This window comes from Halyomorpha halys, unplaced genomic scaffold (genome assembly GCF_000696795.3).
Source record: "Halyomorpha halys isolate HHAL.00 unplaced genomic scaffold, Hhal_1.1 Scaffold2588.1, whole genome shotgun sequence".
Lineage (NCBI taxonomy): Eukaryota > Metazoa > Arthropoda > Insecta > Hemiptera > Pentatomidae > Halyomorpha > Halyomorpha halys.
The window spans coordinates 28,561-39,856 of record NW_027116116.1 but is presented as its reverse complement, the minus strand read 5'-3'; the positions used below and the strand labels follow the sequence as shown (position 1 = coordinate 39,856).

The following is an 11,296-nucleotide window of genomic DNA, read 5'->3' as shown; positions in this document are numbered from 1 at the left end:
TATATATAATGATATAGAAGTAGAACTTCAGATGTCTTGAGATAGTGGCTATCCAACAAACAGAAAATGATTAAAACCCCCGAGACTTTGCAGGGATCATGTGCAATCTCATTAAATCCAATTAAACATGTATTTATTTTATTATAATGAAAACAGAAATTTTACTTTTATTGAATTTTAATTATATATTTAATTACTTATATATAAATCATGTATATAAATTGTGCACATACCATTATATAGAGTTCCATTATTTTTTACATCACACAGTTCAATGTCCAAAAGAGCTTCAACAAATGATTTTTCTCTCACTTCATAGTCCAAATCTTTCAAGGCCTTTATAAAAATATGTAAAAAAAAGGATATTACCACAACCACATGAAGTACAAGAATGTATGACAGTTTTAAATAACACTTTAATTCTAATTTATTTAAAAGAACTTTTATTTTGTATGTGCTTTAGTAATCGTCTGAGGCAGAAAACCATACTACAGGTTACTGCAAAATCATATCGTCCAATATGCCTGTCCGATATGCCGCTGAAACGAAATGGGCAAAGTTCTGGAAAGCCTAATCCAGCAGCGGAAAGGAGTAATAGACCAGTTCTCTCACGATAAGTTGGAGGAACAAAGGGGACTATCAACAACAGATGCCATTAACCAACTCATAATGGCTACAAAGGACTTCCCTCTAAATATTATTTTGTCATTTCTATGATGTTTTGCAGGTGCTTTAGACAGTATGAGGTGGCCTGGAATTGAAGAGGCTACAGTGTCCAAAAATCTGGATAACCATGGTGGAATCATCAGCTGGTGAACCTGAAGTGTCAAATATATCGAGCAAGGAGGTGATTCTGGAGGGAAAAGAATGCTGGTGCTAAAGAAGGCTTAAAAACTGCGTATTTTGACCTGAATAAGTATTTTAAAGATAAAATTAGGAAAGCAAAGGAAGATGCATAGCACGAATACTTTGAGGAATTCACCAGCCCTTGGGAACTTGCATAACAAAGAGCCCTTAATAAGAATTGGAATAAGAATACCTTCACCTCCTTTACACACAACAGCGACACAGCCCAGATGGTGGAAGAAGCTATGGAGGCCATAATCCTGAAATATTTCCCAAAGGATGACTCAATTAGTGATACTGTAGGCCCCATACAATGCAGAACTGAAATGGATGTACCTCCAATTGAATATACTCCCCCATAGGACGAACTGGATGTGGATATGGCCTTCTATAAACTTCGGCCAGAAAAAGCGATGGGACCAGACATGATAAGTGCTGCAATTCTAAAGAATGCCAGAAGAGCTATAATCAGCCTTTTGATCACTTTCTACAACAAATGCTTGAAAGAAGGTGTCTTCCCTCGAATTTGTAAGGAAGTAGAAATGGTTTCAATTCTAAAACCAGGGATAGCAGAAATTACTGCAAAACCTTATTGTCCAATATGCTTCTTAAACATGAAGAGTAAAGTTCTGGAAAGCCTCATATCACAACAGCTAAAGGTAGTAATAGACCAACTCTCCCCAGATCAGTTTGGGGGATGAAGAGGAATATCAACCCTAGATGCTATCAATCAACTCCTAACGGCTGCGACGACTCCCCCTCTAAATATTTTGTTGTCCTCTTTTATGATGTTGCTAGGGCTTTTGACAGTATATAGTGGCCTGGAATAATGGAAGAACTAAAAAGGGTGCGTTGTCCAAGATATGTACACATGCTCATCATATCTTTCTTGAAGAGACATTCAGTGTTCTTCCAGTTACCAACAAGAAGGATAAAGAGATTGATCCAATGCGGTTATGCCCAAGGATCCATTCTGGGTTTCTCATTATGGAACATCAATAAGAATCCACTACTAGCAAATTTACGAACAGCAGGATATACAACAGCCACATATGTCGATGATTTTGGTGTGGGAATTGAGGCAAGGTCACGAGTACACCTGGAAATGAAAGCACCTAAGGTAACTGTTACTATAGAGAAATGGAGCCCTGAAAAAAAACATTACCTGAACTATGAAAAGACCTAACTCCTGTTCTAGAAGGGGAAAATGGGAGGCTCTCTTCCCAGGGTGGTGATGGGGAAGAAAATGATAAAACCATCACAGGAAGTGAGGTTTCTGGGTGTTCTTTTAGGAAAAAGGTGTAATTTTACCAACCACCTAAAGGAAGTAAAAGTAAAACTGTTTTCCGCTACAGCTGCCTCAATAATACAGCAGGAACGACCTGGTGTCTCAAATATAGGTGTAGAGAAATATTATATAAAGCTGCCTTTTTGCCAATCACCCTTTACACCGTACCAATGTTCAATGACTGCAGTCTGGGGTAAAGCTGGAGTATGCAGTTATTGATGATTATGGATCTGGTTCTGATACTTACTGAGTGGGCTCAATATTGTGACAAAAAATATATTGTAACGAGGTTATCTCGTTCGTAGAGAAACGATAGATAACTGATCGATTTGATCGGTCCATTTGGGAACCATGTTTTTCTTTAGGTGAGTGTGAAAGAAAAAAAAAAAAAGACTAGTGAATATTGTGGACTTGTTGAAAATATTTTGGTTACTTTTGCTATGAAATAAAATTATTTTTGTTTTTGTCCATTGCGTTTTTTTTTCTTGGCCCAGGTATCACACAACAATTGGTGCCAGAAGTGGGATTTGAAATGGGTAAGAGAAAAACAAAACAAAGATTTTTTTTGTTGTAATTCATAGTAGATATTAAGTGAAGTGTTAGTGATTAGAAAAAAAAGACGTGTCTTCGTAGAAAGAAGAGGTTTATGCCATTTTTAACACTTAAAGAAATAAAATCCACAATCAACGAAGTGAAAGCTGGCCAGAATGAAGTTAAAGAAACTCTTACAACCAAATTTCAAAATCTCGAAAACTATTTGGAAAATGCAGGTCAGTAATTTGGAAAAACATCTTGGTAATCTGGACTCAAAATTAATAAAAACTATAGACGGGTGCATCTAAGACAATAGGGATGAAATAGAATGTTATATTAAAAGGCTTAAAAGTGAAGTGGACTCCTTGAGACAAGAAATCAAGGTTCTTAAAATTGTAGACTCCTCGAGAACCTCAGCTAGAATCAAGCCTCCGACATTCAACGGGAAATCATCCTGGTACAACATATCGGGGACAGTTTAAAGCAGTATTCTCAACAAATGGTTAGAGTGACCAGGAAAAAATGAAATTCCTAGGCTCTAGATGTTTTGCAGGGCCTACCAGAGGAACTCCAGAATGACTTCAACTTTTTGTGCGATCAACTTAAGTGAGTTTGAAACAGTCAACAAAAGCTTGCAAAAGGATCGACCACAACTGCGGCAGACTCAAGTTTGACAGGAGCTGGAATATCAAGACAGAAACAATACCAACAGCTAAGGAAATAAACTTGATAGATTAATAAAGAAGCTGGAGGCCTTGGAGAGCCAGCAAGATGTCCCACCTCTCAGAAGGCCACGAAGGTGCTACAATTGTGATGAACCTGGCCATTTCAAGAAGGACTGTAAGGTTTGCCACAACGGGTCGATCTAATACCCAAGAACCAGGGAAACTCACAGTAGCCAGTTTCCAGGGGCAGAATCTGGCTCCATCATCTTTTGCCCCGAAAATAAAGCTGAAGTTTCACAATTTCAATGTGGGGAAACAGCCCGATTATTGAAGTAAAAATTTCAGGAATATCTTGCTAAATAGTTGTTGATACTGAAGCCAGCCATACAATCATTAGCGCTAACCTTGTACCAAATTTGAGAGTGGAAACGTCGAATAAAGAGTACTAACTCTCCACAACTAATGACAATGTTATGAACATTTCCGGAGAAGTAGTAGTACATATTGAAGCCGGTAGCTCCAAATTCATTCAGGAAACGTTTTTGGTGGATATTGCCGATCCTGTGATTCTATGAATGGATTTTATGGATACCTACAAAGTTTTATTGGACCTCAACCAATGGACTATGTTGATTAGGGATGAGGAGTTAGTTATGAAAAGGAATAGAGAGGATGTGGGTGTTATAAGAAGAGCTGTATTGGCTGAAGAATTATTACTTCCAGCAAGGAGCAAAACCACAATTGGTATTTAGTTAGAAGGTGAGGTAAAGAGCTTTGTAATAGGAATAGTAGAGTCAGCTTTTGAGAATGATAACGGTATTTTGATGGGGCGGACACTTTTCTTAGCTACGGCAAAGAAAATACTGGCTAGACTGTTGAACACGGCAGAGTTGACTGAAAATTAAAGAAGGGGACAGTGGTTAGACGGTGCGAAGAAGTTCAGATGATAACAATCCTGGACAACAACCATGATCATTTAAATGCTCAACGCCCGCAGGTCAGGGAAAAATGTGTTGATGAAACTGTGGAACCCTTATCAAATGAACAAAGAAAACAAGCAAAGGTGCTGCTAAATGAATTCCAGTTGGCCTTTTTGGGCTCAGACAATGAAGTGGGGTGGACGAATGTGGTTCACTATAAAATTAATACTGGCAACCATCAGCCATCAAGCAGCCACCTAGGAGGGTTCTTTTCGCAAAACAACAGTAGGTTGACAGGATTTTGAAAGAAATGGAAACTAAGGGAGTAATCGAAGCTTTTAGTAGCCCCCAGGTGTCTCCAGTTGTTTTGGTAAAGAAAAAGGATGGCTCCACCAGATTCTGCATTGACTACAGGAAGCTCAATGAGATGATGAACAAGGACAGCTATCTATTGCCCCGAATAGACGAAACTCTGGTCTCATTTGTCAGATCAAATTAGTTTTCCACATTGGATTTGAAAATTGGGTATTGGTAAGATAAGACTGTAAGATGATAGTTTTTTTGACAGGAACAAGTTTGTGGCAATTGAATGTCATGGCATTTGGACTCAGCAATGCGCCTGCTACGTTCGAGCGTCTAATGGAAACCATTTTACAGGGACTATAAAACAAAAAAAATAAAGAAAACATGCCTGATTTATCTGGATGACATCATAATCTTCAGCAAGATATTCGAGGAACAAGTAAAACATTTGTAGGAAATACCCCAGAAGCTGTCCAATTCTAATCTCAAGCTCAGCCTAAAGAAATGCCACCGGTTCAAAAAGAAAGTTCAGTACCTTGGACACACCATTATCTCAGAAGGAATTCTAGCAGATCCTGAGAAAACCAAAGCCGTGAGGACGTGGCCGATCCCAAATATGAAGTCAGAAGCTTCATTGGGCTCTGTATGTACTATAGGAGGTTCGTCCAAGGATTTGCTGACATAGCCCGACCGCTTCACCAACTGACTGAGAAGGAACAACATTTTGAGTAACAAGCCTTTGACTGACTTAAAGAAGCATTGTGTTCTGCTTTTTTTTAGCATATACAGAACAGGACTGCCAGTTGATTGTGGACACTGATGCTAGCAATGTTGGAATTTGAGGGGTATTGTCACAGTTCCAAAAGAGAGAGAAAAAAGTGATCGAATACTTCTCAAAGGCACTCTCCAAACCAAAAAAGAACTACTGTGAGAGAACTCTTGGCAATCGTTAAGACCCTACAGCACTGTCACAAGTACCTTAAGAGAGGAAATGATCCATTCCCTACTAAGTTGTGAATAGGGACAAGACGTTTACATCTCTGGCAAATATCTTTGCTGGAATGTATTTTACCAACATTGGTAGTTGAACCAAAAACACTTACAGTCAGAGTAGGGCTACATACTGCTTTATGAAAAAATGAATTAGCAGTCCAAGAAGTTAAAAAGCTGTAATTGCCACAAAAATTAGATTCTAAGGACCCATTTCCAAAAGAGGAGCTTGTGGTGACAGGAGATCCAAAAAATGATGTGGACGAAAGAGCAACTGTTGTTCCAAAAATGGAACTATCCTGATTAATTTGTAGCAATCAGCAAGCAAGAAGTGCCGCTGTAACCCGCCAGGGGCCAGCACAACAAGCGTCACAGAAGCTAAGCAATTGTATATAATGTTATTATTATAAAAATACGATATCTTGTACAAATGTATATATGTATTGTGTAATAATGTTAATTATATAAAAAAAAAAAAGATTGAGCAAAAAGAGTCCACGGAACTATCTCAAGTACAGTTAAAAGAGTGAATCCTCAATGATAACCGATCACATGAGCCCTTTAATTGCCACCGGGATTGATCCGTTAAATCAAGCCTTTTTCCAGGTCTAGTCATAGCATTGGTGGCGTACACTCTACTTGAGATAGAGAAGTTCATTGCCAATCTATTCTCACTAGAGTTGGTTTTTAGTAGGCTCCGTCCGCTTCATCTTGGCAACTAGAGCTGCACCTAGCCTTATCAGCTTACTGGTCCGTCCGCATCATCTCGGCAACTAGTAAGCTGGTTCCTGTCTTGACAGTTCTAGTCCGTCCGCTTCATCTCGGCAACTAGAACTGTTACTCTACCTCAGACTCTCTCACCTAGATCTCCTCTACCTCGTCAGTGTCCAGGGCTCATCCCATGGCACGGCCTTCCTTTCTTACCTATTAATGAATACGCCTTGTCGTGGTGCCTTCTGTAAAGTGCATATCAGGCTGGAGAACCGCCTAAGACCAGACAAACCCGACAAATTCTTGAGTGAAAACATGATGGAGATGTTATTGTGTTAGATGATGTAAAAAGAGAGGAACTAGTGGTACTAGAATTTCTCAAAACTGATGGTGTAGTAATAGTATTTGAAGCCCCAGGCATTGAAGGAGTTTTTGAAGTACTTGTTATATCAATGACGGGTAAAGCAGAAGTAGTGTTCACTGCTACATAAACTGCTGATGTAGTATTTGTGGACCCCACAGGATATGATGTTGATGCAGCACCATCGAAGACAAATAAGTTTTGAACTTTCAGTAAAACAGCTACAAGAAGTAGGTCGTTTATTGTTAGTACTTGAGGAGGATGGTACCGTGATGAAAGGTCTGAACAAGTTTGTGACGAAGTAGGTCATTCACGAAGACCTTTAGCTGATCTTAATCTCTGATCACTGAAAAGAGGACTATTATAGATGTGTCTTTGTTGGTCTTCAGTAAAATGACCACTATTATGTAATTCAAGAGATGACATGCGTGAATCAAGAATGAATGTCAACTTTTGTGATTGTTGACAGTGATGTTCTCTGTCACTCTGCATTGACTGTTTTCTTTGTGGTTGAACTTCACCATTCATAGAATTTGAGGACTGATAATAATCTTTAGTCCTATGAGAAACCTTTTCTCTTGATCGCTGATCGCTTAGGGATTCACTGAAAAGTGAGATGCCATGAGAGAACGGTTTGATGTTTACTCTTCCCACTACAACCAGTGCAAATAACGTTGGCTGCAGGTAAAGTTCGCTTATGCCTGCCTTGAAGGGAGTTCCCAAGATTAGCATTGGGTAAAGCTCCATCCCAATGAGCATGGCTACATTGCCGGGCAAATGAAAGTGTTTGTGGGCAAGTTTATGTTGGGAAAATTTTCTCACCAATCCTTTAGGAAGAGGTACGTTGGGCAAAGGTGGGGCAATAGTTTCAACTACAAGTGCTTCCGTAGCGAAAATATCTGGGTCGTACAGTGACCTCATATAACATGACACGGAGCCGGATAGGGTTGAAACTGATAAATACTGAAGTCCAGTAACGCAGCCTTGGTATTCATCAATTTCGGTGCCTATTTTGGATGCCAAAGACCGAGTAATGAAGGTTTGTTGACTTCCTTAATCTAAAACTGCCCTTGCAGGAATCAATTGGCCTTGTTCATCAATAATGTAGAGCTAGACTGTGGCAAACAGAATGTTTCTGATACATTGCACTGAGAGGAATCCTGTTTTACAAAGGTGTGATCTTTAGCTGAAATGGATTCATCACCATGTATTAGACCATGATGATTCCCCTTGCAGAATCTGCATCTCCACCTGGACTTACATGCAGAAGCAGCATGTCCACTGCGTAGACAATTATGGCAGCATTTAATACTTTTAACGAATGTTAGTCATTCTTGCTGCTGGAGGTTGCTAAATTGAAAGTAGTAAGGCAACAGATGGTTGGTCTGACAGAACAGACACACTCCAGGTTTTTGTGCATTGAATGCAGAAGAGGTTGGAGCTTTTGCGCGTGGTGGTAGTGTTCTGCCTCATTGAGCAATGTCACGGTTTGGTATTTAGGTGAGCTCTTGACAGGGGCTCGAGTTTGTTGGTATCCCCTTGGAGGTTCTTCAGTCTGAGGTTTAATAAAAGAGTAGGTTTAATGATTTTCGTATTAGGGACTAAACTCATAAGGTTTAGGGTGATTATTTTCTGTGTGCAACCGAGTACAATCTGACCTCTTTGGTAAGGCCTGTAAACTAACCTGTCATAAAAAAAAAAAATAAATGTATTTGTAAAATTTCTGTTCTGTTTAAACATTAATTTGCAGTTAAAGACGAACCATTACATTATTTACACTATAAAATGAACTTATACATGAACAATAAAATAAATACAACAATTGTAAAGTAAATGATTTGGTGGAATAAATAATCAATTATGTTATCAATGTATTTTATTTAAATTAAATGATTAAATAAATTTAACATCTGGTAAAAATGAATGGTATTACTAATATATGTCCAACCTAATTCTAACGATTAAAGTTAAATTTAGATTATTCCGGACATATGTTTAATGATAAATGACTGATTTTTTCATTAATAAAAAAAATAAATAAAACATTTGTTATGAAATAAATCTGGCCCAGAGAACCACTTGTTTAATGACGGCAGTCTGGGGTAAAGCAGTTATTGATGATTATAACACTGGTTCTGATGTTTACTGAGTGGACTGTATAATGTGACAAAAAATATATTTAAACGCTATTGAAATTTACATAGGTTGAACTATAGACTATTCAATATACATTAAGCTATTACATACAATGCTTACATTTCTTCTTGCTGTAGTTGTGAGATGATAGTACTGTTGTTAATTTTGCAGGGCCATTCTTCTCTCTGCCTCCCGGAGGGCCAGCAGATCCCTGGTCTCTTCTACTCCATTTGGCTGAAGGGATTCAGAGTAGAAAAACAACTAGTAAAAGTAAAGATGGTGGAGCGTCTATTCGCTTCTCTCATTTTCAAAATAATGGCAGTTGGTCAACTCTGCCAACAGAGAGCAGCACATGAGTTTGCAGTGTCTTATATATATGATTGAATAGAATTTGTTCAGGGGGTTCATACTCAGTCAGTGCCTGCCATTGGAAGCGTAAGGTTGTTCCTGCTAGTCTACTGTCTTGCTACTGACGTCTCCAACGGTTTTTCTGAAAACTTCTGAGTCATTGCCACTTGGGTTTTTTAGCTTCCCCTCACCATGTGAGGGCGCGTGAGTAAACAGTTTCTTTTAAAAGTTTTTAAATCTATTATTTTAGACCTAGTTTTTAAATACCATATATCAAGTTTATCTTTTATTTAAGCCTAAGTTTTTTAAGTTTTTATTTTATTTCTAACATGACGAATCCAACTGCAATGGTTGTCGATCACAATACAGACCAAACAAAACAGACATCTCCCAACCCCCCTAGGCGTTGTAAGAGACGTCGCATCACGATCCTTGATGAGCAAGGCTTTATAGAGCCAAACATTACTACCCGGGTTGATCCTCGACCCCAACCAGAAACAAAACTCAATAATTCATTCGACGGACTCTCTGAGACCAATATTACACATAACATACACACACACCCACTACAAGCACCACAACAAACACAAGCACAACTACAAAACAAGTTAGACCACCACCTATAGTAATTAATTCACCGGTATCGGCGGTACAATTACGGGATGCCTTTAAACAAGCTAGCATTATAAATTTTAGCATCCGTTCCTCAAAAGAGGAAAACAAAATTTTAACCAACAATAAACAAGACTACGACAAAGTCCTTCGTTATCTAGAGGTCATAGAAAACGTATATTACTATACTTACGCTCCACGGGGTACCAAACCTCTTGAAAAATTCATCATCAAAGGGTTTGACCTTAATCACCCTTTAGATTGAATTACTGAAGCATTCTCGGAACGCCTTCCTGGCTTACGTCAATTGCATAGAATGCAAAAGACAAATGCCGCCGGGCAAAAAACAGATTTGACGCATATTATCGTCACAACCGAACACAATACCACACTAGAAGATATTAAAAAAGTGGGTCCCATAGACCATATGATATACTCATGTGAAAAAATGAGAAACATCGGTGGCCCCAAGCAATGTTATAATTGACAGGAATTTGGCCCCAAAATTACTGCGGCAGAATGAGAATCTGCGTCCGCTGCGGGGAAAACCACCCCATAAAGGAATGCCCAAGAAGCACCCCACCAAAGTGCATTCACTGTGACGAGGATCATGTATCCTCATATACAAAATGTACAAAAAGGGCTGACAAGATCAAAATCTTTCAAGCCAAGAGGGAAACCATTAGGCCCTCCACTACAAACACCCAAGAGGCTCCTCAACCTCAACAAAAAAATCAGACCCCTCCTCTTATGCGGACAGAATTATATTCGACTATATTATATTATATCGAATATATATTATATTATATCGAATTATATTATATTCGACAAGCCGACTGGAAACTCTACAAAACACACGTATACGACAACATACCCAACATTACAACACTCAACTCACCACAAGACATAAGTATGGCCACTGACATTCTACAACAAACCATACGAGACTCTGCAAACACATCAATACCCACATTCTACAACAAACCATACGAGACTCTGCAAACACATCAATACCCACATTCACACCCACACCAATACACCTACGGACACCACCCCAACACATACTCACTCTCATAAAACATCAAAAACTGCTGGTACAGGACTATCCTACATACCGATCATAAACAGTCTCACAAGACAAATAATATCCCTTATGTCACAGTGTAAAACGTCCCTATGCCATGAACAACTACGCCGTACACACTACGATCCCAAAAACTTCTGGAAACTAGTCCGAAGTCTTAACACCAAATCGAAATCGGTGAAACTCCATCGAGGCGACGAGCAACTCACTCCCGCAGATCAGACAGACGTTCTATCTGACTACTACCTACAACGTGACAATGCACGCACCGTCTCTGTATACCATCACCAACCCCAGACCGAAAACACACAAAACACCATTTTCTCAACATATAAAGACCTGACTGCAACACTGAGGAAAACAAAGGGAAACAAGTCCACAGGAAAGGACAACATACTCAAACAGCTCCCCAGAAAAGCCCAAATGTTTCTCCTTAACATATATAACTCCTGCTCTCGCCTCAGATATTTCCCAACGGAGTGGAAACATGCTATCGTT

At 39.0% G+C, this 11,296-nt stretch overlaps 1 protein-coding gene across 1 annotated transcript in view; it reads right to left on the bottom strand.

Moving 5' to 3' along the window:
* The window catches only part of LOC106691638 (meckelin), a gene marked incomplete at both ends in the record, with an annotated part of 47,442 nt that overhangs the window by 11,403 nt on the left and 24,743 nt on the right, over window positions 1-11,296 (bottom strand). Inside the window, 1 exon segment of the mRNA XM_067052990.1 lies at window positions 234-336. Coding sequence (XP_066909091.1) covers window positions 234-336 — 103 coding nt within the window.